At 42.9% G+C, this 26,078-nt stretch overlaps 2 protein-coding genes and 1 long non-coding RNA gene across 3 annotated transcripts in view; 2 read left to right on the top strand and 1 right to left on the bottom strand.

Annotated features, from left to right (window-relative positions):
• The window catches only part of LOC144290132 (uncharacterized), a 38,483-nt gene extending 37,052 nt beyond the window's left edge, over window positions 1–1,431 (top strand). The window contains exon 5 of the long non-coding RNA XR_013357955.1: window positions 981–1,431. This is a non-coding gene — a long non-coding RNA (uncharacterized LOC144290132). The remainder of the gene's footprint in view (window positions 1–980) is intronic.
• Window positions 1,432–2,431: 1,000 nt separating this feature from the next.
• On the bottom strand, window positions 2,432–3,849 carry LOC144290128 (transmembrane protein 106C). Its single transcript, XM_077859031.1, has one exon. It carries the CDS (start codon window positions 3,701–3,703, stop codon window positions 2,954–2,956), a length of 750 nt encoding a protein of 249 aa, XP_077715157.1. The 5' UTR covers window positions 3,704–3,849; the 3' UTR covers window positions 2,432–2,953.
• A 2,726-nt stretch (window positions 3,850–6,575) lies between these two features.
• Window positions 6,576–26,078, top strand: part of FBXW12 (F-box and WD repeat domain containing 12) — a 29,560-nt gene continuing 10,057 nt past the window's right edge. Inside the window, exons 1-9 of the mRNA XM_077860841.1 lie at window positions 6,576–7,653; window positions 8,775–8,861; window positions 9,863–9,900; window positions 15,422–15,490; window positions 19,211–19,256; window positions 19,752–22,240; window positions 22,858–22,895; window positions 23,107–23,264; window positions 24,298–24,416. Of these exons, the coding sequence (XP_077716967.1) occupies window positions 22,151–22,240; window positions 22,858–22,895; window positions 23,107–23,264; window positions 24,298–24,416 (405 nt within the window). The 5' untranslated portion in view covers window positions 6,576–7,653; window positions 8,775–8,861; window positions 9,863–9,900; ... (1 more) ...; window positions 19,211–19,256; window positions 19,752–22,150. The remainder of the gene's footprint in view (window positions 7,654–8,774; window positions 8,862–9,862; window positions 9,901–15,421; window positions 15,491–19,210; window positions 19,257–19,751; window positions 22,241–22,857; window positions 22,896–23,106; window positions 23,265–24,297; window positions 24,417–26,078) is intronic.

Raw genomic sequence — 26,078 nt, 5'->3', positions numbered from 1 at the left:
ACTGAAAATTTTATACCTTTTCCCCTAGTCTTTCCTCAGAAATTCATAAGAATTATTACTTTTGTGTGACTAGTCAAATGTTAGAATCTGCAAAGTACATTTTTACTAGATTGATTATTTTTGTGCTAATTGTATTAATTGTTTATAGAATATATTATCACACAAATATTTTTACATGATAGTCAACTAATCCCATTTTATTATTATATAGTTTCTGCTTCTTTGCTATGGTTGTCCCCACCCCTAAATTTTAGATGTAGTCACGTAGATTTTTTTTTGCAAAAATGTATTGCTTTATATTTTTAATCTAAATATTTAAGTTGTCTGGATATTTTATTTTACTTTAATATTTTTTAAATTTATTTATGACAGTCACAGAGAGAGAGAGAGAGAGAGGCAGAGACACAGGCAGAGGGAGAAGCAGGCTCCATGCACCGGGAGCCTGACATGGGATTCGATTCCGGGTCTCCAGGATCGCGCCCTGGGCCAAAGGCAGGCGCCAAACCACTGCGCCACCCAGGGATCCCTGTCTGGATATTTTATTTTATTTTATTTATTTTTTTATTTTTTTCCTGTCTGGATATTTTAAATTTAAATGTTTAAGCTCAGACTTAAATGGTGTAAAATGAGACTTTATTTATTTTATAAAGATTTTATTTATTCATTTGAGAGAGAGAGAGAGAGAGAGAGAACACAAACAGGACAGAGGGCCAGACGGAAAAGGAGAAGCAGACACTCCACTGAGCAGGGAGCCAGATGCGGGGCTCCATACCAGGATCCTGGGATCATGACCTGAGCCAATGGAAGATGCTTCACCTATTGAATCACCCAGGCGCCCCTGAAATGGGACTTTAAAAAAAATATTTTGCATATACAGAGAGCTACAATGAAGCTATTATCACCAGCTAGACCCCAAGACCTAACCTTTAACTGCTCACCTGCTTGTACCCAACAACCTTTGTCCCACCTTTTCTCTTAAGCTCTTCTTTCCAGCTTATCTCTTAACTCAGGCAAAAGACCCAAGGAGCATAGCATCCAGGATTGAAAATGAAACTACCTTTCAAGCAATCAGGACTGCCCTGATGAAGAGCTCTGGCAGCCAAGACCACCCAGACCAGTTTGAGCTTAACTCCTGACTTCCGCCTCTGCAGATAGACCATGGAGTGACACATGGAGTCGCTGACAGTTACCTTTACCTCATCATAATAGTATGATCTCCACCTATGGAGGAGCACAAGCCTCATTTACAATGTGTGCATAAGCATGACTCGGTAAGGTGTGTAAGGTGCATGTACAACCTTATGCCCTCCTCTTCATACGATGACAAGGCTCCCCTTTCTAAATAGTCAACATAACTTTAAATAAAAGAAACCCATTCACCCTTGCCCAGGGAGTCACTGCTTTGGAAGCTATTCTCCAGGATCTCCTTCTTTGCTGCAAATAAAGTTTCCTTTGTGCAACAACTCCACCTGGTGTAATTGCTCTCTGTGCCTCACCAAGAAGGGAAGTCACATTTGTTAGGTCATACTCTCTATCAAATTAAGTATCTTTTACTAGAAACTAAAACTCTGTATTTTTTATTTTATTAAAGATTTTAATTATTTATTCATGACAGAGAAAGAGAGAGAGAAGCAGAGAGAGAGAAGCAGTCTCCGTGCAGGGAGCCCGACGTGGGACTCGATCCCGGGTCTCCAGGATCATACCCTGGGCTGAGGGTGGTGCTAAACCCCTGGGCCACCAGGGCTGCTCAACACTCTATTTTTTAAATTGTTAGTTTCTTATGAGTATAGGGAAATGCTTGTTAATTTTTCATTTTTTAACTATTTTATTCTATTGTCTAAATTTATCTTGTATATTCAAGATTTACAATATAAACACATTTCACTATTAATCATGAGAGATTAAAACAGATATTATGGTGGAACCTGGGTGGCTCAGTCGGCTAAGCATCTGACTCTTGATTTCAGCTCAGGTCATGATCTCCTGGGTCCTGGGATGGAGTCTCATTTCAGCCCCGCACTCAGCGGGGAGTCTGCTTAAAGATTCTCTCTCTCTGCCCCTCCCCCTACTCATGCTGGATCTCTCCCTCTCTCTAAAATGGAAAAATGAATCTTTAGAAAAAATTAAAACAGATGTTATGAAATTATATTCAATTGAATATTAAAAGTACAATAACCCAAAACTAAACTATGTTTATTCCTAAACCACATAGGTCTTGTGATAATAGAATGATAAAGAAATAATTTACCTTTCAGGCAGAAACAAATCTTATATGACAATTATCACTGCAATTTTTTTTTTTTTTTTTTTTTTTTGAATCAAAAGCAGGATTTATTTTTCTACCAAATCCCCAATCCATGTTCCAGCCAATGGATGAAGGGTAAATCAAGCCTCACATAGACTCTATGTAAAAACAACTGTAATTTTCTACAGGAAAAAGGTTTCTGTTAAGTTCCTAGACATTTGCGAGATGAAAAAATTTCCCGTATTAGACAGTCTGTGCTTTCTTACGTATTCAAACATTCCCACCCGCTGCCTCTTCTGCACAGATGAGGGAGACCCGTTCTGGAGCTGCCCTAACAGTCCAACCTCCATGTCACTCTCCATGGTCTGATAACCTAGAACCGCGGTAGGATTTCAATGTGTAATGCCCAAGAACAGCTGAAAAGATGGGAATTCAATTCTTCAAACTTGCTCTGAGTGCCTACTATTTGCCAGGCACAAGCGAGGCACTGGGCAGTGATTCTGCTGGTTCTGAGAAATACAGATGGTGCTACACAGAGGAGCTCTCCCCACCCCCACCCCTAAATGGCAGGAGGATGTTTGCTGGGGATTAAGAGAACCAATTTCTCCTCTACTTCTACCACCTGGGATAGGTCTGTAACTCAGGCCCTGGGAACAGGTGCTGTGTCTCTTCTGGCAGGTGCTGCCATGGAAGAACCAAGAGCAGTTTCTAAACAGCTGTGGAATTAGCTCCACAGTCCACATAGTGATGGGTTTCCAAGGAGCTCTGGGTCATGTGGCCAATGTATGCAATCTTCACTGAAGTTCGCATGAAGATCACTATGTTGTGCACCAGGATATCGGGCAATGTGCAGAAGAAGTACACATAGGAAAATGGTCCTCCCATCTCAGCCTTCGCAGTAAAATTCACCAGTTGTTCGCTCCGAGGAGGAATGAGGGAGACGTTAGTGGTCACATATGTGCCCACCACTGTGTTCATGTACTGAACCTGGCTGGACAGGCTGGTCACTGCCACCGAGTAGAAGTTGGAGTTCCTGATTTTCAGGGTAGCCGTGATGGCAAGGATGACAAGGGAGTCCTGCTTATTAAATGTGACTTTCACCACTTTGATCCCGTCATCATCCACAAGGACTGAATGTGGAAACAGGAAGAAAACCACCAAACCAGATGCCAGGAGACAGAGCAGGACAGACAGGAGGACGTACTGCTTAGTTCTCTGAGGGCGCAACCTCTGATCACTGTGTGGGATCAAAGCCACCAACTCATTTACTTGTTCTGTTGGAATGTAGCCTGTCCCCTGGCACGTGAGACAGGTGATGCTATCTCGACCGGTGAACTCCACATATGGGAACTGAGCAATGGCTTCTTCTTGCTCCCTTTCTGCCAGCAAATCCTCCCTGTTCTCTTTCTTTCGCTTGCAGTAAGAGGGGCGAGCGGAGGTGGAATGCTGGGACCCCATGGCCGGGATGTGCCACTTGTGTCATGTCCTGCAGGGCGCCGACTCCCGGCAGCTCCGGTTCCGGCCGCACCCGCCGCCACCTGCCCGCTCCGCAGGTTGACCTGCCTCTCCGCTCCTCGCAGCTGCCGGCGCTCACTGCGCACGCGCCGAAGTATCACTGCAATTTTTAAAATTATTCTTCTGATCTAGCCAATGTGAGGAAAGAGAAAAAGAGAGGAATGAACAATGAGTAGATAAAAAAGATATGAGATATATATATGTATGTGTGTATGTATATATATAGATAGATATATATGGATATATCTATATATATCCAGATATTTATATATATCAGAATATATCTCAGAATATTATTCAGCCATGAAATCTTGCCATTTGCAATGACATGGATGGATCTATGTCTTATGTTGGAATCCCTGGGTGGCGCAGCGGTTTGGCGCCTGCCTTTGGCCCAGGGCGCGATCCTGGAGACCCGGGATCGAATCCCACGTCAGGCTCCCGGTGCATGGAGCCTGCTTCTCCCTCTGCCTGTGTCTCTGCCTCTCTCTCTGTGACTATCATAAATAAATAAAAATTTAAAAAAATAAATAAATAAAATGTCTTATGTTAATCAAAATAAGTCAGAAAAGACAAATACCATATGATTTCACTCATATGTGGAATTTAAGAAACAAAACAAATGAACAGTGAAGGGAAAAAAGGAGACAGAGGCAAACCATAAATCAGACTCTTAACTATAGAGACCAGGCTGAGGGTTGCTAGAGGGGTGGTGGGTCGGGGGTAGGCTAAATAAGTGACGGGGATTAAGAAGGGCATTTACTGTGATGAAGACTGGGTGTTGTACATAAGTGATGAATCACCAAATTCTATACTCGAAACTAAAATTACAATGTGTGTTAGCTAACTAGAATTTATTTATTTATTTTTTTGTTTTTTTTTTTTTTTGCTAACTAGAATTTAAATAAAAACTTGAAACTAAAAAGAAAAAGAAAGAAACCAAGTAAAACATTCACTAATGAGCGATAGTTGTCTTAAGACAAAATTAAACGAAAACTCCTAGAATTAATAGAGTCCAATAAGAGCATGAGTAAATATAAGGAAATAAATCAGGTCGCCTGGCCAGCTCGGTCCATAGAGCATGTGATTCTTGATCTTGGTATTGTGAGTTCGAGCCCCACGTAGGGTGTAGAGATTACTTAAAAATAAAATTCTTAAAAAGAAATAAATAGATCTTTATAAACCAACAAATAGTTTTGAAAATGAATTAAAGAATAGGAAAACACACCAATAAAACAAAGGTGAGAGGCCAATATTGGGAGTTTTATCTTCTAAGAAAAGGAAGCAATCAGATTGCTTAGTCTCCTCTGGAGATGGTGTCAGATGGTGCACATGTAAGTCCACTGGAGGGAAGCTGTTTCACCAGACCAGATGGCAAAACAGGGAACTCCAGACCAGAGCGAAGAGGATGGAAAAGCTGAATCACAGCACTTCCACGAAGTAGGGAGACATGAGTGATGTCCAAGCAAAGCACAGAAACAGGCTTTAACATATCCAGAAATGCAAAAAAACAGATATAACCATATGTGAGCTATTTCTAGTAAACCAAGCATTAGAGACCAATTCTCAGCTGAGTCACAAATAGCCTCTCCTTTCAGGCTTCTTTCCATGATAAGTGATTGTCACCATTAAATACTTCCTTGTACCACCCACCCACCAGCTACCCAACTCACCTCTTCACTTCCATTCAGCGGCTAACTCATTCAAACCACCCACACCCTGAAGAAATTGATGAAGAATAGGGAAGAGAGAATAAAAAAAAAAAAAAAGCAGGGGTGGGAAATTATATTTAGGGGCAGAAATAACAATTAAAAACTATCCAAAAGGATCATTTGAATCTCTGTTCCTCCAAACTTACATCATTACATGTTCAATTATATACTGAAGAAAAGAAAATGGGCGGATTCTCGCTGATCACAAGCACTTTGAGTGTGAGAGACACTTACTGTATCCTTAATTTATCGGGCTCTGAGACAGAGAGAACAAAAAAGAATCTCCCAGTACATGCTATCGAAGTATGAGAACGCAAAGATTTTATTCCTTTTAATATGAGCAGAAAAATTATAAAGTTTCTAATATTTGTACATAAAAGCAGACATTTTTGTAAAAGATGACACAGGAAAATTGTAGAATTCTAAAATACTTTTTTTTTTAAAGGTTTTATTTATTTATTCATGAGAGAGAGAGAGAGAGGCAGAGACGCAGGCAGAGGGAGAAGCAGTCTCCACGCAGGGAGCCCAACGTGGGACTCGATCCTGGGTCTCCAGGATCATGCCCTGAGCCGAAGGCGGTGCTAAACCCCTGAGCCACCCGGGCTGCCCCTAAAATACTTTTAAAATGGGTATCCCAGGGGGCCCTGGGTGGCTCAGCTGTTTAGCCCCGCCTTCGGCCCAGGGCGTGATCCTAGAGACCCGGGATCGAGTCCACGTCAGGTTCCCCACACCGGGCCTGCTTCTCCCTCTGCCTGTGTCTGCCTCTCTCTCTCTCTGTGTCTCTCATGAATTAATAAAATCTTAAAAAAAAAAAAAAAAGAATAAATAAAATCTTTTTTAAAAAATAAAAAATAAATAAAACAGGTATCCCTGGGGCACCTGGGTGGCTCAGTGGATTAAATGTCTACCTTTGGCTCAGATCATGTTCCCAGGGGCCTGGGATCAAGCCCGGAGTCAAGCTCCCTGTTCAGCAGGGAGTCTGCTTCTCCCTCTCCCTCTAACCCTCTCCCCTACTCATTCTCTCTCTCTTAAGCTTTCTCAAGTAAATTTATTTTTATCTTTATTTTTTTATTTTTTTAAATTTCTTTATTCATGAGAGACAGAGGGGGCGGGGGCAGAGACACAGGCAGAGAGACAAGCAGGCTCCATGCAGGGAGTTGTGGGACTGGATCCCAGGATCACCAACACCCCCCCCCTCCTCCAGCCAAAGGCAAATGCTCAACTGCTGAGCCACCCAGGCATCCCTAAAATCTTTAAAACAAAACAAAACAAACAAAACAGATATCCCTAGAAAAGTACCCCAAATGAAATCAAAGTAGTTAGGAGCAGAAGGGTCCAGCATATCTGAACCCCTTTCTGAGTATACCCATCCTGCAGAATATCCCATTCTCTCTGTGTTCTCAGAAAGTGATAGGACAGGAATGCCCAAATGTGTGTGCTTATTGATAGGAATTTATCCCAGTCCCAAAGCACACATTTAATGGAATATTTAACATGATGAGAGATTCTGAATCAGAAAATTGTTGAAGTTTGGGACATAGAACACAAGGCACAGAGCTAAGAAGCCTCGGTTTTGCCAAATGGTAGTATATTTTAAGATATTTGAAGACAGTGGGTATTCAAATATTTAAACTTTTCAAAGAAGTGGATGAGAGGTTGGGAGGAGAGAGAGAAGTGAGCAGATGGATGATGGTTAAAACTGCACAGGCTGCTAATAATAGAGACAATCAGAATATGAAGAGGTCTTGGTTTTCTGTCAAAGAGAGATACTTGTAATATGTGTCTGAAAGAGGATTTCAAGCACCTCCATTTTGACTTCAGTTGTACTTTCTAATTGATAAAATTCTTTCCAGCGTATCTTTTAATTCAGGCCAAAGATGCTGTGTGCAAAGCATCCCCCATGGGAACTGAAACTACCCCCGCAAGCAGTAAGAACTGCCCTGAGCCAGCAAAACAATGATGGTGACTGACCCCAAGATAGTGATCAACCTGATCTTCACTGGCCACCTGCAAGTACCCATTGACCCACATTTCCCTAATATAAACCTGGAAGTGTTTCCAGCACTTTAGAGATAGTCTCTGAGATGCTAATCTGCTGTCTTCCCCGTGTAGGTCTCACTGAAAGAAGTTCCTTTCTTGTTTCACCACCACCGGTCTCTCTGCCTTTGGATTTTGCCAGCAGTGAGTGTCCAAACCTGTTCTGTTTGAGACCCTAAAGCCAGGTGCTCTTGCATCCTGTGGCCCTGTTATGTTTCTATTGTAGGATGTTTTTTACAGTGAATCAGTGCTTCACTAACAGTACATGAAAGAGTAGGTAATAAATAATGACAAGGTAATAAATCATGATAAATAATGAAAGTGATAAGAATATCTCAAAAGTTTAAGAGAAGCCTACAGAAGTATCTATATTGAGGAGGGAAGGCAGGGTAGCAGCCCTGAATAAGAGAAAAGGAGCTGAAGATAAATAAATAAGCAAGAAAAATATAGAGCCAGGAATCCAAAACTGAGAAATTGAAATATAACAAAATATCAAATTATTATTAAATGAAAGACAATGACTCAGCATATAAGTTTAACTTCCAAAGGAATTGGTTTGGTAAAAGTGCTCCAGGAGAAATGACATGTGTGTGTTTATTATACAAAACATGTTATTTGTCTAAGGCAGTAAGTCATTGAATGCATGTTGAGCGCCAAGGTGATGGCAGATTGCTTGAAACAAAGCATGAACACACCAGCCTACGTGAAGTCTGGATGAATGTGTTGCTGTCCATATGGTCTTTGGACTTAATTAAAAATTGAGGATACAGGGCACCTGGGTGGCTCAGTGGTTGAGCATCTGCCTTTGGCTCAATTGTTATCTTGGGGTCCTGGGATCAAGTCCTGCGTCAGGCTCCCCATAGGGAGCCTGCTTCTCCTTCTGCCTATGTTTCTGCCTTTCTCTGTGTATCTCTCATTAATGAATAAATCAAATCTTTTTTAAAAATTGAGACAGTCTCTCTAAAATCTATATATACTGTCATTCTTCAAAACTTGACAAATCTCTTGTGTAAACAACACAGCACTGGCTGCCGTGATTGGCATGACTCTGATATGGCACTTCTAATGTTGCAATATCTGAGATCCCTTTGAGCTTAGAGAAGATGATGAGGGGATGATTTGGATGTGCGATGGGATAAGAGTGATTATAAAAGCCCAGGTACGAAGCCAGAAATTATCAGCTTTATAGCCAAAAGGGTGTGTGGTGAGGAGCAGCTAAACTCTGCATTGTAACTTCAGGAATCTCTGACCTCATCTCTTTCCAGAGCTGTGATTATCATGCCACCTGCAGCAGGAATGACAGTGGCTTCAAGGGAATATCATGCTAATTACCCAACAAAGATTTGTTCAAGGTATTATTGTAAATGATTAATAGCTGTTAATGAAAATGCCCAACAAGACAGTCAAAATTAACTAGAAGAGAAACTTTCCAGTGATTTCCAGAGTGATGGGAAGCAGATATCCTCAGACACAGTAAATCAGTGTAGAGAATCTAATTTCACTTTCCAGAGAGAATTATGGTTCCTTTGAGGAATCAATTTCCCTGAATGTGTAATTCCATATACTTTTCTTCACAAATTTTAGATACTCAGGCATTTATGATATAAAGAATGAAATAGAAACACCAAAAAAATAGTGCATAATGGGACTGCCAAGGAGGAAGAAGTAATAAGAACGCTTTTATCCCCCTCCTCATGTCAACTTAACAAAGATATAATGTTTGATGAAATCCAAAACTGTTTAGAGGAAAACTAATATTACTACATCAAAGTAGCTCCTGAAGGAAACACAAAGTTTTGGGGAGATTGCTAGTTCCAGCAGCCTCGGTGGAATTATGGTTCTGAAGAATCTAGGAATGAAGGCAAACTGTTGTGTAGACAGCCCTATTAAATATGTTAGATATGAAAAGAGGGATGGTTTATCCTATCCTCTGGTGCCCATTTGTCTTACCTGATTATCCAGAGAATTTTCTGTGTCTTGTTCCTGAGAACCAATTAACATGATGCCATCATGTCATGATAATCAAAATCCCTTCTGATTATATTGTGACATAGAACAGAAAAGTTGTTGTCATAGCCTCACGGAAAGAAAGTGAAGGTGAATGCTTTCTTATCCAGGCAATTGAAAATTGCTTTTACTCTTCTTTCCTGGTAGAGACAGGACAGACATACTGCTTCGACAGTGAGCTGCTCCTATTATATAGAATTCTATTGTCCCCACTGACACTAGGGAGCCCACTTTCTTGGTCACTTTCCTGTCCTCACCAGGACCTTCAGAGGACAAAAGCTCACCACTGAGTTTCTCAGTGATGTTGATACCTATTTTGCTAATGCATTCTGTATTGCTTTTGTAGAGGAGTGATCTCTGAACCCTCTCCAGGACCATACTCAGGTGGGTTATAGTAATCCTAATCAGCTCCAGGACCATTCTAGTGGGTTCTCTGGAATTACACAATAATTCAGTTCTTTTTGTAAAAAGAAGTTTTATTTATTTAAGTAATCTCTACACCCAATGTGGGGCTCAAACTCCCAACCTCAAGATCAAGAGTCACACACTCTTCTGTCTGAGCCACCTAGGCTCCTCTGATATTTCAATTCTTATACATCCCTTTGCAGAAACTCTGACTTTCACAATTTGCCAAGGCAATTCCAGCATTTCTGCCTCATTACTGTGGCAACATCATGTCAAATCTTCAAAGAGCTCTCCCAGTGGGGTCAAGGGCCAGTGTCATGTGTCTTTACAATGACTATCTTGAGTCATTGTGAGTACTCTCATATCCATAAACACTTCTGTGCCCAGCCATTTCCATGGCAAGTGAAAACCTTCACTATGCTCTTCTGCACCTGTTCCCCCAGTGCCCATCAATACAAATGAGACATAGCATACAGCTCATTTGGTAAATCAGCTATTTCCTCACCAAGGCTCTACTGAGATCTGAATCTAGTTACTGGGCTAGGGGTCATGAAGGGTGCAGAAGTGGAATTTGAGGTGGGCAGACATCATCTTGTGAGGCAGCCATTTCAGGAGGCCTTTGTATAGCCTCAGGATAATGAGAGCCTGGTCTCTTCTTATAAAGGTAAGGTGACTGCTTCTATAGACCTAGAAGTTTTTTTTTTGTTTTGTTTTGTTTTTGTTTTTGTTTTTGTTTTTGTTTTTAGACCTAGAAGTTTTTAAGGGGAATCTAGAATTCAGTGGTCTCAGGAAGATCCAAATATACGTTCCTATGCTTGGTATCAGGGTCTTACTCCTTCAGCTTTAGTGTCCTAATTTAGCAGAGAAGAACTGTAAGGTCTGTGCATTGACATCCTTTTAATTCCACTGCACTTATAATTAAATCCTGGCCTTAATTTTAGCAGTCTGCCTTCTTGCTACAAGAAAGAAGGGTCCAGGGGCACCTGGGTGGCTCAGTTGGTTAAGGGTCTGCCTTTGGCTCAGGTTGTAATCTCAGAGTCCTGGGATCAAGCCCTGTGTTGGGCTCCCCACTCAGTGGGGAGCCTGCTTCTCCGTCTCCCTCTGTTTCTCCCCACTGCTTGTGCTCTCTCTCTCTCAAAATAAATAAATTAAATCTTTTTAAATTTAATTTTATTTTTTTAAATATTTTTTTAAAAGAAAGAAAGAAAGAGAAAGAAAGAAAGAAAGAAAGAAAGAAAGAAAGAAAGAAAGAAAACAAAGGTCTGTTTAAATGCTGCCATGGTGGGATTCTTGTTCTCAGAGCATGTCCTTAGGTTGTGATTGGCCACTCTCTCAACTCTAGGGCCTTCCAATCATTTTCTTCATGTTACTGTTCAAAATCTAGAACTAATGCATAACTCAGTGCTTCACTTTCCATCTGTACCTCATCCCAGTTCACCACATATCTTTCTAACATTCCCAGCATGGCACTCCACACTAGCAAAACAGTCCTCACTATTATCTGGCCTATACTTGACCCGTTACTATACCAATGGTCTTAGAATTGGTTCCCCCAAAGGAGATCCCAAGACAAGGACTTAAACAACATGCTTGATTTTGAAGATGGCCCCCAGGGGGAAAAAAAGAGGAAGTGGGAAATGAGACAAGAAAGGTAGAAAAGCCATCCACTGTGGCATTAACTAACAGGTTTATGCTCACTCCCATTGAGGGAATCTCTGAGAAGCTGTGTGGAACAAACTCAGAATCATCCCAGTTCAGTATGTGAGGCTGCAGCATTTACCCACCAACTCCCATGTCCCAGCACTTCAGGGGTACCCTCAGAAACTCCTCCCATCTCCCTGCTACGTGTCTGTGCAGCCAAGCAAGTTCATGTGGTACTTCTCGAGTACCAGAAAGTCTTACTCAGAGAAAAGATGCCCATGCCTGGGATATGAAGATAACAGCACATTGGGAAGCCCTCTTGCTTTACAGTTGTAGGTGAACTTGGGTGGGCCACGGGGGTGTAGAGGGGGAGACAACAGTGTATGTATGATACACATCTCAATGCAGTCAGTAGACGAATCACAGGTTCCGTTTCCAAAAGGACTATCAATGGAGCTAATCTAGTCCTTTTATTGGGGACCTAAGAAACTTGCCAAATTGCTTAGGGCAAGTTCAGAGAGTCACGTTTTCTCCAAATCCTTATTAATTTTAGGATAGGTATTTGCCCATTGAAACGTGTTTAACAGGACTCTTTAAGGTTATGAGATCATACACATTAGCAGTGGGCATTTCCTCCCATATGGTGCAAGAATTGCTGATTTTCTTTCACCAGGAGGGTGAAACTAAGCAAATTGAGATAGATGGAAACATCTAATTATGGAGAGAAAATTATGAGTTCTCAAATTATTTTTTTATATGAAAGAAAGTATATCAATCATAAAGTACAATTATAATTTTTAAAGGCTGATATTAAGAAAAAAAGAATATCATAGGTAGCTCCAAAAAAGATTTAAAAAAAAGATTTTATTTATTCATGAGAAACATAGAGAGAGAGAGGCAGAGACAGAGGCAGAGGGAGAAGCAGGCTCCATGCAGGGAGCCCGATGTGGGACTCGATCCCGGGATCGGGATCACGCCCTGAGCCAAAGGCAGATGCTCACCGCTGAGCCACCCAGGCATCTCCAAAAGACAGTTTTTAAAAAAGATTTTATTGATTTATTTTGAGAGAGAGAGAGAAAGAGAGCACGCACATGAGGGGGGGGGGTGCAAAAGGAGAGGGAGACGCAGCTCCTCACTGAGCAGGGAGCCCGACGTGAGACTCCATCCCAGGACTCTGGGATCATAACCTGAGCCAAAGGCAGATGCTTAATCAACTGAGCCACCCAAGCGCTGCTCAAAAGACAGTTTAAACACCAGTTTGTTATGGGTTGTCAGAATTTCCCACCAGGAAAACAGTGACATTACATTTTCACAGCGGAGTAGGGCAGCCCGTGTGGCTCAGCGGTTTAGCACAGCCTTCAGCTCAGGTTGTGATCCTGGGGTCTCGGGATCGAATCCCACTTCGGGCTCCCTGCATGGAGCCTGCTTCTCCATCTGCCTGTGTCTCTGCCTCTCTCTTTCTGTCTCTCATAAATAAATAAAATCTTAAAACAACAACAACAACAACAGTGGAGTAGATGCCATATGGAGAAATATAGCAAAACCATCTTCCCCTTCCATAGCATAGAGGTATCACTTCCCTTTGCACCTAGGTAGGGTCATCTAAATGCCCATGGGCTGCCACACACACCACATCCTGTGTGTGACTGTGAACCAAAGGAAGTCACAAAGCCCAGAAAAACTGACCCATCTTGGTGGGCGGGGCTACCAAGTCTCACTGTACCCCCTTACACCAGGCATAAATAATCAGACTTGTTTTGCCAACCTTAGGCTTTTCCTTTCTCTCCCCAGAAACAACCACTCATTAACACTCAAATTTCTACCAGCTGTCTATAATTAAGCCCTTTCCTAATTTGCCCATCTTACCCCAGAATAGCAAAAGTCGATTTTCTTCATAGAGTTGTTAAGTAACTGGCAGTAGTCACTTGAGAAAGCCCTGTGGAGGCCTCATCTTGAACTCAATGTGCCATCAAATATTTTTCTGGAAAATGTAGATCTGTTCAGAAAGACAGGAAATAAGTAGGGATTGCACAGCAATACATATTATACATTCTTGGATATTTTGTCTAATTCTATCAAGAAAAAATATCTAATTCTACTGTGTTTTTCTCATGAAAGGATGGGAAAATATAAAACACAACTAAACCTCTTCCAACTTATAGATGGATCTCTGATTGTTACTTCATTCTTCATTTATGTTGGATGTGATTCATGTTTATCTTGCCTTTTGGCTGATTGCTTCTGAGACAAAATGAGCGTGTTTGGAATATGTCTAAAATTCACATACCCTCAAGAGGAGTAATTTTTCCCTAGCTTTGTCAGCATCAGAGAAATGTAATTAAAAACAAAATCTCCGGGGATCCTTGGGTGGCGCAGCGGTTTGGCGCCTGCCTTTGGCCCAGGGCGCGATCCTGGAGACCCGGGATCAAATCCCACATCGGGCTCCCGGTGCATGGAGCCTGCTTCTCCCTCTGCCTATGTCTCTGCCTCTCTCTCTCTCTCTCTCTCTGTGACTATCATAAATAAATAAAAAAAAAAATTAAAAAAAAATAAAAATAAAAATAAAAAATAAAAACAAAATCTCCCAGGGCGCTTGGCTGGCTGGGTCAGAAGAGCATATGACTCTTGATCTTGGGGTCATGGGTTTGAGCCCCATGTTGGGTGTAGAGATTTCTTAAAAATAAAATCTTAGAGAAAAAAAATCTCTCAACCCAGGAAACCTTTACACAAAGGTAGAAGAAAAAGAAATTTCATTATTGAATAAGCATCAAGCCAGAATGTGATAGGGATCACAGGCAGTTGCAGAGAGATTACAGACAGAAAGGAATCTCACTGTTTTAGATGATCAAGCAGCTACAACCCATTCTGTACATGTTCCCAAGATAGACAATAAATGATTAGTCATCCGGCAAGAAGAATTGACAGCATGATTTATTACATAGTTCTCCCTGAATTCATCTGATAATGGGGTGACCATCTGTGTCAGTTCATTGGTTTTATACAAAGGAAAAATAAACTCTTATCTTCATGAGAGGAGATGTTTTTTCAACCAGGAGCAAGGTACCCACTAAAGGTAGGTTCCTGCCCTCCCACAGAAACTGAGAGATAGGGGTGCTATCTCTCTGAATATTTACATTTTAAAGGGATGGCTCCCAGGTCTTTGAAAAAGACATTCCTGGGTCATAAAGCTGGCAAGAGTCTTATTTATTTGTTTGTTTGTTTCCCAGTATAGTTAACATACGGTGCTATATTAATTTCAAATGTACAATAGAGTGATTCAACAATTTTATACATTACTCAGTGCTCATCGCAGTACGTGTACTCTAGCAAGATTCTTATTTAGCTTCTAAAAAGATTTTATACACTTTGGAGAGACAGAGAAAGAACTTACAATTGCTAAATTTCTAAAGTTAATGCTCTAAAAGGAAAGGGAAGGAAATCTCTTCCTTTATCTTCAACAGGGAAAATTAAGCCTTGTTTTTCATTTGTATTTGTCCTTACATCAGGACATGTGTTAGCCATGGTTGTTAGCAACCGTGGCATTCAGAGTACTTGCAGTTCTCATCAGCTTAAAATGGATTCATCCATTCCTTCATTCATCGGGTTATAATTAAGTCTTATGTTTCCAGAAACAAGCCTGGACTTTGTTGGTTCAGAAGTGAGTTAGACAGATTCCTTTTATCAAAGAAATTATATTCCTTTGAGGGAGAGAGACAATAAAGAGATAAACAAATAAATATACTTAATTTATTTACAAGTGAATTATAGATGCTGTTAAGGGTATGGAAACAAAATAGCAAAAAGGACCAGACTTGATGGGAAGTGTTATTTTAGGAAAAACTTCTGTTTTAAATTTTAGGAAAAACTTCATGTGGAGGTAGTATTTGAGCTGTGATGTGAAGGAAAAGATGGGGTACTACAAGAGAAGGTGAGAGTCACAAGCAAAAGAAATTGAGAAAAATTTTGAGATTTTTGGCCTGAGCAAGAGAATGAATGTAAGTGACAGTTACGCACGGGGACACAGGGAAAATGTACATTTGAGATGTACATTTGAGTTTGAGATGCCTTTAGACATCAAAGTATAAATGCTAAGAAGACAACAGGCGACATAGTCTTAAACTCACATAGATGCCTGGGAAGGATATATAAACATGGGAGTCATGAGTATATAGACATCGTTTAAACCAGGAATCCAGACACCCTTTTCTGGCTATGACAGAGTGGTTGGTGGAAGGCTCATGCTCCCACAAAAACAAGATTAAAAAGGAAATAAGATTTTAAGAAATGAATTTGCATGACATCATCAGAAAGCCGCCTAGGGAACTAGGTTTTGAGTGGGCAGATGTCAAAAGGAAGTGAACCAGAATGAGAGCCAAAACTCTTTATCTGATTTTTGTCTATTGGCACGAGGCTGTTAATAGCATGAGGGTGCCTGAAAACCCCGGTGCACAGAGGTCTGGGCAGTGTTTTGCTAAGGGTCAGGGGAATAAGCATAAAAAGTGGTGAGATTGAAATTTGTGGATGGCAATTTGTGGATTCGGGTGGCCAATATTCCAAGGAAAGGAGGAAGAGGATGAAACCCCAACATAGGATCCCTGGGTGGTGCAGCGGTTTGGCACCTGCCTTTGACCCAGGGCGCGATCCTGGAGACCTGGAATCGAATCCCACGTCGGGCTCCCGGTGCATGGAGCCTGCTTCTCCCTCTGCCTGTGTCTCTGCCTCTCTCTCTCTCTCTGTGTGTGTGACTATCATAAATAAATAAATAAATAAAAATTAAAAGAAAAAAAAAAGAAACCCCAACATATGATTTGGGTTCTCCTTCCTCTTGAGGCATTTGCCAAATTCTTGGACTATATTGAGTAGAGGAATAGAAATTGGACAGAAGGCCTCTAAAACAGATCACAATCTCTCAAGGCTAAAGAGGAAAACATCAAATTTCAAGACCAAACAAAGCATAGGGACCCTTATAAATGCACTACACTTTTAGTTGGGACATCTCAGGGTGCACTCCACAAGTCACCAGGTGATCCAGAAGTAGATGGAGCCTTAAAATATGGCAAATCTGCCTCCTGTCATCTCAGTCCCTAACCAGATTAGGATAATCTTCCCCTGGCTCTGTGAGAAGTGAATAAATATATTGCTTAAATAGATTGATGGAACATAATACTGAATCCAGAAATAGACCCACATATATTATAATCACCTGATTTTCAACAAAGGTGTCAATCAACTGTAATAGAGAAAGAATCACCTTTTCCACATGTGGTGCTATGTCAGATGGGAATCGGATGCATGGAAACATTATTTCACAATGAACCATAGACTTAAATATGAATGGCCAAAACAACAAAGATTCAAGCAAAAAAGTAACTTTATGGTAGGCAGATGTACCTGAAAAAGGAAAAGAACAGTTTATTAAAGAAATAACTGATGAATTGGACTTCAATAAGGGCTTCTGTTTATCAAAAGTCAGCACTGAAGGGCACAGGGGAATTTGGGGCAGTAATGGACCTGTTCTGTACCTGATTATAGTGGTGGTTATACAGTTGTAGGGGCAATCAGGTGAATTCACTGTCTTGGGCAGAGAATGCTAGCTGTACTAAAAGAGGAAAGGGGGACACCTGGGTGGCTTAGCAGTTGAGTGCCTGCCTTCAGATCAGGACGTGATCCTGGAGTCCCAGGGTCAAGTCCTGCATCGGACTCCCTGCATAGAGCTTGCTTCTCCCTCCTATGTCTCTGACTCTCTCTGGGTCTTTCATGAAGAAATAAATAAAATCTTAAAAAAAAAAATAAAAGAGGAAAGGGATTATATCCCCCAAAAGTCCCAGATCCTAGTTGGCTTGTACCATGAGGATCAGCAGGTTAAATATCCCACATACCTCAGCTCTCTGAGCCTCAACGTATCCTTCTTCTAGGAAGAAAATAGAATAGAAATGCCCTTATTGGTCACTGGTAAGATTTAATGCTTAGAACAGTGGCAGTCAGGTGGGAAGTTTTGAAAAACTCTTAAAGCTCTTGAAACATCTGGTGGATGAACAAAGTGACAAACCATGAACTGTCTTTGTGTATTTTCTTTGCACAGTTCCAGACTCTCCCAATCAGGAGAGTCCCAGCCCGGCATCGGGGCCCTCAGCTTTCCTGTTAGACTACCATAGCTCTGCCCCAGTTGTCTCTCTCCCTGCCTGGGTCTGCACTGGGTGCCCGGGTGTGCATGGTAGATACCACAGGAGCCACCTGTCTTCCACCTGCCCAGCACCACACCCAAGACAAGGGCTCAGACATGTGAGAACCTCAAGGTCCATGGGTCACATGCCTTTTCCTGAGCCCACCCAAGGGCACCAAACACAGGATTATTTAATGAACACAGAAAGTTTCCATTTTCAAAGCCCTTCATGTGGCTTCTTTTTTTATTTAAAAAAATTTTTATTTAAAGAAATTATTTTATTTGTTATTTATTTGAGAGAGAGAGAGAGAGAGATCATGAGCAGTGGGGAAGGGCAGAGGGAGAAGCAGACTCCCTGCTCAGCAGGGAGCCTGATATGTTACTTGATCCCAGGACCCTGGGATCTTGACCTGAGCCAAAAGCAGACACTTAACTGCTGAGCCACCCAGGCACCTCCCTCTGTGCAGCATCTAGACTCAATGCGTGCAGAACCAATGTCCTCCTATTCCTCAGACCCATGTCTCCTGCAGAACACCTGATCTCATCACCTCGCCTTCTACCTGCCCTGCCTCAGCACCTCTGTCTATGGACCTCTCTGTGGACCCAATGCTCTGCATAAAAGTGTTGGGGCCTACAGATCTGCTTCCCCTTCTGCTATGACTCTTGGCCTTGATCCTCACTCCCCATTCCCAGGATTCCTGCCTCAGTCCATGGCAGCCCTGTTGTTCCACCAGGATCATTTGAGGGCCTACCCCAATCCTCTGGCAATTCTACATACTGTTCAGACACACATGATTACCCTATGCAGTGCTGCCTGAGATCTCCTGTCCAGACTTTATTCCCATCCCATGTTTCCAGGTGCTCCCATTGCTTCCCCCTCCCCACCACCCCATTCCTGTCCTTTACCTTGTCTTTACTGGCTCCTGTGTGGCCTTAGGAGATCCATGACCATCCTGTAAAATGAGATTCAGTATGGGAGATTCATTCCATGCTTGGGTAGAATGCAAGATGAAAAAAGACCCTTGGGTGGCCCAGGGTTTGGTAAGACAGTGCAAGGACTAAGACGTGTTCACAGTGGGTAGGGGAAGGAGGGAGTAGTGGCACTCATGCCCTGGATTTGCTTGCTCTGCACCTGCTAAGGCCCATTCTGGCATGAAACAGCCTCAGATTCCTCACATGGATGAGGAGGAGAATCCCATGTTGCGTGACCTCCCCAGGACATAACTGGGTGGGGGCAAGGCTCCCCGCTGATGCAAGGCTGCCATACTTTCTTTGTACTCGAAAGTAGCCCCATAAGTTGGCAGGCAAAAAACAAATATTTACTCAATGCCTTCTGGGTGCCAGGCACTGTGCCAGGTCTCTGGACATATCAGACAAAACCTCAAGAGGCTGGGAGCTCAACAGAAAGCCAGAGAGCTATTGCCTCATCTCCCTGGAGCATGCCAACCTAACCCTACTTATACTTTCTGTCTCTTTCTCTTCTAGACGAGTCAGAGAAATCAGGAAAAGTTAAGCCCGAGTTCTCTCTCTGGTGAGCCCCAGTGCTTAGAAAAGGGACCACAAAGAGTAAGCACACATTCAATATTTGCTGAGTGAATGAGGTCTTACAGAGCTGAACCTGTGACCAGAGGGATGCAGTTTAAAATCATGAGAGACTTGGGGCATAATGGTTTGGGGGAGCAGGGGCCTCCAGGGCATAAAACATGAATTGCAAATCTTAGGTGCCATCTGTGCTCTCTCTCTGTCCCACCCCAGATCTTTGGTCCCTGAGGAAAGAGATTTTGCACATGTCTTGCACCCTGGCTTTTGTGTCTGCTGCCCAGAGGACACGCCTCTGGTGATAGCCTGGCTCTGGTGGCCAGTGGGGCTTGTGTTCACAGGTTCAACAGGAAAGTAGCAAAGAAGGAAACAGTTCTCAACTGGCTGGCACCCTAAGACTCAGCACAGAGGAAGCAGATAGAAACACTTATCTTCCCCTGAAAGAGGTATATTTCCACATTTAAAAATTTTTTTAAATTTATTTTAGAGAGAGCGCATGCATGCGAGTGCAAACAGGAGCTGCAGAAGAAGAGAGAATCTCAAGCAGATGCCAAGCTGAGCACAGAGCCTGATGTGGGGCTTGATCTCATGACCCTGAGATCACAACATGAGCCCAACTCTGCCACTCAGGCACCCCTATTTGTACATGTTTGAAAGTTGCTGCTGGAGGTTCAGACTTCCAATTAGCCTGAATCTATTACTGACTGAGATCCTCCCCTTTGGGATACTGACAGGTTATGGCACACCCTCAACTACTAGGAGCCCCTCAAAAGAAAGCAGCCTACTTGGATAATCGCCCGAGTTTGAGAGAGAACCAAGAGATAGGGCATGGTTGATCGATAAGGTTAATCTCCTACATGAGGCCTTGCCAAGACTGGCAGAGGTGGCTGTTTTATCTGATGCTTAAAATTAACACAGGGAGTCAAGGAAAATAAAGAAACAGAGGGATATATTCCAAATGAAAGAACAAGATAAAAACCTCAGAAAAAGACCCTAATGAAACAAAGATAAATGATTTACCTGATCCAGAGAAGAAAGGATGAACAAAGCGAGAATACCTCATTGCTTTCAATGTCAATTTTAATGCACATTTGTTGTATAAACACAGGGACACCTGGGCTGGAGGCAGGCAGAATGAAGAACCTTGAAGTAATTACAGGAATGTTCAATTGGGGGTGCCTGGGTGGCTCAGTCAGTTAAGTGCCTGTAGCTCAGGTCATGATCTTGGGGTCCTGAGATTGAGCCCTGACAGGGAGCCTGCTTCTTCCTCTCCCTCTGCTGCTCCCCTTGCTTGTACTCTTTCTCTCTCTGTCAAATAAATAAATAAAATCTTAAAAAAAAAAGAAAAACCCACAGGATTTTTAAAAAATTTAAATTCAATTAATTAACATATAATATATTATTAGTTTCAGAGGTAGAGTTTAGTGATTCATCAGTCTTCTATCATACCCAGTGCTCATCACATCATGTGCCCTCCTGAATGCCTGTCACAGCAGCTTCCCCACCCCCAAATCCACCTCCCCTCTGGAGACCCTCAGTTTGTTTCCTGAGATTAAGAGTCTCTTATGGTTTGTCTCCCTCTCTGTTTTCATCTTGTTCCCTCTCTTCCCCTGTGATCCTCTGTTTTGTTTCTTAAATTCCACACATGAGTGAAATCTTATAACTGTCTTTCTCTTATTGACTTATTTCACATAGCATAATACCCTCTAGTTCCATAGGATTTTTTTTCTTTATGACAATTTCTTTCACTTTAAACCATATTCTCTTCAAACCACAGAATGAAAAATGTGTCCTCCCATAGTTGTCAGGTTTGTACTTTATGGGCCTGTCAATGTGAAAAGTTTTCCATTGCAAATTCTGAGGAAGAGGACATTTATCCCTGAAAAGCCCAGTCTGGTTTTGGATAATGGAGTAGATAATGTTATAGGGAAAATGAGGCTTCCAAGAACCACTATTGTGGATTAGGCTGGAGGCAGCAGTTTAATGAAGGGGTTGTCACCACTGAGCCTCACATTGGAATTCATAGAGAATACTGGAATCTTTCAAGTTCTCGGAAGAAAAGGATTGGGTCATGAGAGAAAGGCACTACTTGTGGGAGCCATCTCTGAGGCGCCTTGTGCCCTTAGCATGGGCCTCTATAGGGAAGTCTGTGTGGCCCATGCTTTCTCCTTCTGTCAGAAAAAGGAATGCACAAAAGTGGAAACCCCAGGACTGTGTTAGTGCTAGGAGATAGGCCCTGCTGGCCCGATTCCACATCCCAAACTAGACCTATAAAGATGCCAAGTGGGGCACCTGGGTGACTCAGTTGGTTAAGCTTGATCTTAGGGTCCTAGGATCGAGCCCCATGTCCGGCTCCCTGCTCAACAACTCCCTCTCTCTCTCAAATAAAAAAAATTAATTGTTTTTTTTTTAAAGATTTTCTTTATTTATTCATGAGAGACACACAGAGAGAGGCAGAGACACAGGCAGAGGGAGAAGCAGGCTCCCTGGACCCCGGGATCAGGCCCTGAGCCAAAGGCAGACTCGGAGACTTGAATTTAATGAATGTGAGTGTGTCCGTCAAAATTTCCTAGAGTTCTGACAAGTTCATCAGCACCTAGAGCTGCCCCAGGTCCTGCACTTTTGTTCAGATCACAGTAGCAAAGAGAGGTCGTGTTAAACAGTGACCAGTAACAGGCGAGTGCTGGGAGGGATGCCCTCCAGCGTGGCTCTGGCCCCAGGGAAGAGGCGAAGCAGAGGGCAGCCTGCAGCTGTGCACACCTGCAGCCTGTTTCCATCAGAGCCAGATGAGCCTCGGGTGGAATCCTCCCGAGTGCTGCAGACTTGGGCCAAGCCTTTAAATTCGGAGCCAGAGAGGAGCCTGAACGTAGGTTTTGCCCGTGTGAGATGGAGTTTCAAGTGCCTGACGTGCCGCTGTTGAAAATCTTCTCCTTCCTGGATGCATTCAGCTTGCTCCAGGCTTCCCAAGTGAACAGGGTAAATGCCATCCACGACCCGCTGTGGGATCCGCCCCGCCCTCCCCCCAAGTCCTTGCGCAGACTCCTTTCACCTCAGTCCCTGGCATTTCACCAAGTCCCAGTTCTTGGCGAACCCAGCCTTGGACCCATAGAGCTGCCCTCCCTGCTCACATTTGCCCTGTTTCAGGCTCATCCAATCAGCTCCCATAAATCCAGGTCCCTGGATTTCCATTGCTTCTCTACAGTACGTTGAGCACCCATTCGCAGAATAGCAGGGTGATGCACTGGGTGTTGGGGGTTAGTATCCTCCACTCTGAGGGCCTCACGTTTCCTTAAATGAAAAAGACAAAGGGATACACAGGAGTCCCTGTGCTGACTAAAGGGTCCCATAGTTCCTGTGTCAAGTCCCCAAGTTTCTCCTGCTGAAACCCCAAGGGATTCCGAGGGCCTGTCTTAGCCAAGATGGGCCTCTGCTGTCCTCATGGTGTCCCAGTCCCCCCCAGACTGGGAGGGCTTTGAGAGCCCAGATGGTGGCTGATTAACCAATAGGTGCCTTGCTCCTACAAAATGATGGCAGAGGAGGAGCCAGTGTTTGGGTATTGACTGCCTGCTTACCTCTTCCTTTGTCTCCCTCAGTGTTGGAATAGGGTTGCAGAGAATGATCACCTGTGGAGGTAGGTGAGCACAGGAAGGGAAGGGTGGGAAGACAGGTGGCTCTCATGGGAGGCGGAGGGCATCCGAGTGTGTACCAGGAAGGCCTGTAGGCGGCTGTCCCAGGAGAGGCCTGAGTGAGACTTACAGTGAGGAAAGGGTTCATGAGACCAGGGCTCTTGAGGCGGTGAATTGACCGGGGGCAGCCTGGGGGGATGATGACTCTGTTTCCAGGAACCTGTGTCTGAAGAAATGGAGCTTCTGCAACTTCTCCCAGTGCCTGGGCTCACTGACGTGGAAGCAGTTCTTCCTCAAACAGAGAAAGCAGGAGTACCGGATGGCGTTGGCGAAGCCAGAAGACTTTACCTTCAGAGAAGCAAGTGGGAACCTCGGTACAGGGAAAGGGCTACCTTAAAGGAACGGGACAAACTTATTTTAAGAAATGCCTATTCTTTTTTTTTTTTTTTTTTTAAGATTTTATTTATTCATGAGAGACACACACAGAGGGAGAGACATAGGCAGAGGGAGAATCAGGCTCCACGTGGGGAGCCTGACATGGGACTCGATCCCGGGTATCCAGGATCACACCCCAGGCTGAAGGCAGTGCTAAACCACTGAGCCACCGGGGCTGCCTGAAATGCCTATTCTTGAGGTGCCTGGGTGGCTCAGTGGTTGAGCATCTGCCTTTGGGTTAGGTTGTGGTCCTGAGGTCCTGGGATCGAGTCCCTCATCAGACTCTCCACAGGGAGCCTGCTTCTCCTTCTGCCTATGTCTCTGCCTCGCTCACTCTCTGTGTCTCTCAGGAATAAAAATCTGAAAAAAAAGAAAAAAACAGTATTCTACACACACACACACACACACACACACACACACGTGTCTTCATTCAGTGAAGAGAAAATTAAAGCTTAATGGGACCAGGTTGCTGTGATAGCTGTCAGGGTCTCCCTGCATCTTCTCTTGACCCCCATGGTCTATGGTGCATGGAAAAACCAGAGTGATCTTTTTATGAGATCCGATCAGGCTCCTGACTTCTTTTCTCCAAAGGCTTCCTGTCCCTCCTAGAATAAAAACTTTAAACAAAAAGGAAACTTAAATAACAGAGCTTCTACCATTCACTTTACTCCTAGTACCTCTTCTAAAAACTCTGAACAGTTCTCCTATGGAGAGCTCTTTATCCCCATCTTATATGTATGGAAACTGAAATGAAGGAGGAAAGGCAAGTCAGCCAGCGTCTCCCAAATGGCTAATCTGCCATTTCCATGTTTGGATGACTCTGGAGCCAGATTCTTCTCTTCTCCATAATTGTTTCCCAAACTCTAAGAGAGCGCAGGAAAACCCACAGTTATCTTTCCAGAGTCCTCTTTAATTTGATCAGATCATCCCTCAATCATCTGGTGGCCAAGTGTTGTCTGTGTTTCCTTCTAGGAATCTTAGGACCTATGGCTTATCTGTCAGGAAATGACCACACAGTGGGTGGACAAGAGAAGTCAGTCATTTGCACGGTGTCATCAAAACACGTGCTTTGTACCTGGGACGTGCAGGAGGTGAGTCTGGCCAATGAGGAGCACAAGTAATGCATGGTCGTATCCATCTTGTTCCACACAAGAAACAAGTGCTGGGGTGGGGGGTGGAATGATACTTGGAATTGGTAACAGAAGCAGAATTTCAAATCAGGTCTTCCAGCTGGTAATCTGTGACCTTTCCACTGAAACTGTAGACAAAGAAAATTTACTTTTTTATGTGTTTCTATATATAAATCTGTGCAAGGATTTATCTTCTATCAGTAACGTAGAATGGCTGTGAAATAAACTTTGGGTGTTGTGCATCTTTGTGACCTCATTGTCTATGGTTGGCATTTGTCACGTTGGCTTTTTCAGAGAGTGGTCTCTAACTCAGATCACTTCCAAGGCACATGAAAGTCTTCTATCATCAGGACTAGTAAATGTGGTGCAAGAATCACTAGATAGGGAATTGGAAGAAAGACTCCAAAGTGAGTCCCGAGTTATTGTATTTTCTTGGCTTTCTCTGTTTGGATTTTTCTTCTTTCCCTGTGAAAATTATGTAATGACACTTTTTCACACCAGATCTTCTGAAGTATGATAAATATCCCTTTATGAATATATGAGGTGGCAGGAGAATGATGAAATAAGTCTAAAAGGGACACCTAAAGTCATGCAATGTTATATGTCAATTACATTCACTAAAGCTGAGAAAATAAATCAGAAAGGTACTACTCTCTTGGGTAACCTACTCTAGGGGAAACCAGTCACCATGTCCTTGAGAACATCCAAGCATCCCAGTGGATGATCCACTTGGTAGAGAACTCAGGCCTTCTGCCAACAGCCAGCACCATCTTTGCAGTCATGTGAGTGAACCACCTTGAAACATAACCTTCAATCCTTCAGATTATTGCCTGGAGGAGAGGCAGCTAAAATCTTACCAGCTAGAAGACCTGATTTGAAATTCTGCTTCTGTTACCAATTCCAAGTATCATTCCACTCCCCACCCCAGCACTTGTTTCTTGTGTGGAACAAGATGGATACGACCATGCATTACTTGTAGATGTATTGATTATTGTCAGCATGCTACAACCTAATGAGGAACCCTAAACCAGAGTCACTAAGTGAATCATATATGTGCTTCATATAGGAAGTGAGCACAACCACTCAGTGAATCAAATTCTGAATTTGGGCCAACATAAGCTGTGTGAAATAAGTGTTTATTGCTTTGACTACTCAGCTATGGTGTTGGGCCACCATCTATGGGCAGGATAATTCCAAAGGCAGAACCAAGAGCCTAGAGCCTAGAGAGCCTAGAGAGTGGAGCCAAGAGTCCTGAAGAGTCTTTCCCAAGCCTTGAATCCTGATCAACATTCTACCAGCACATTCTCTATTAGATCTTAAGTTCTCTGGGTAGCAGTGGTTCCCATCCTCTACTGTCATTCCCCCTCCCTCCCCTTTTTTTTGGGGGGGGGGAAGAGTGTCTATAATGTTATCCTTACCTATGTTGTAATGCCCTATCCATGTATTTTAGGGATAACAGGTCAGACAACTTGTATATTTTCTTGTATAGGTCTATTTTCACATCTAGATGAACTGAATCTAGAGAACTTCATCTCATTAAACAGTAAGATCTAGATTTTGAGATAGTGCCATAATGGTGAGATATTTGGGGGCATTGGGAGATGGTGAATGTATTTTGCACGT

The sequence above is a fragment of the Canis aureus genome, chromosome 19, assembly GCF_053574225.1.
Source record: "Canis aureus isolate CA01 chromosome 19, VMU_Caureus_v.1.0, whole genome shotgun sequence".
Lineage (NCBI taxonomy): Eukaryota > Metazoa > Chordata > Mammalia > Carnivora > Canidae > Canis > Canis aureus.
This window is presented reverse-complemented; position numbering and strand designations above follow the sequence as displayed.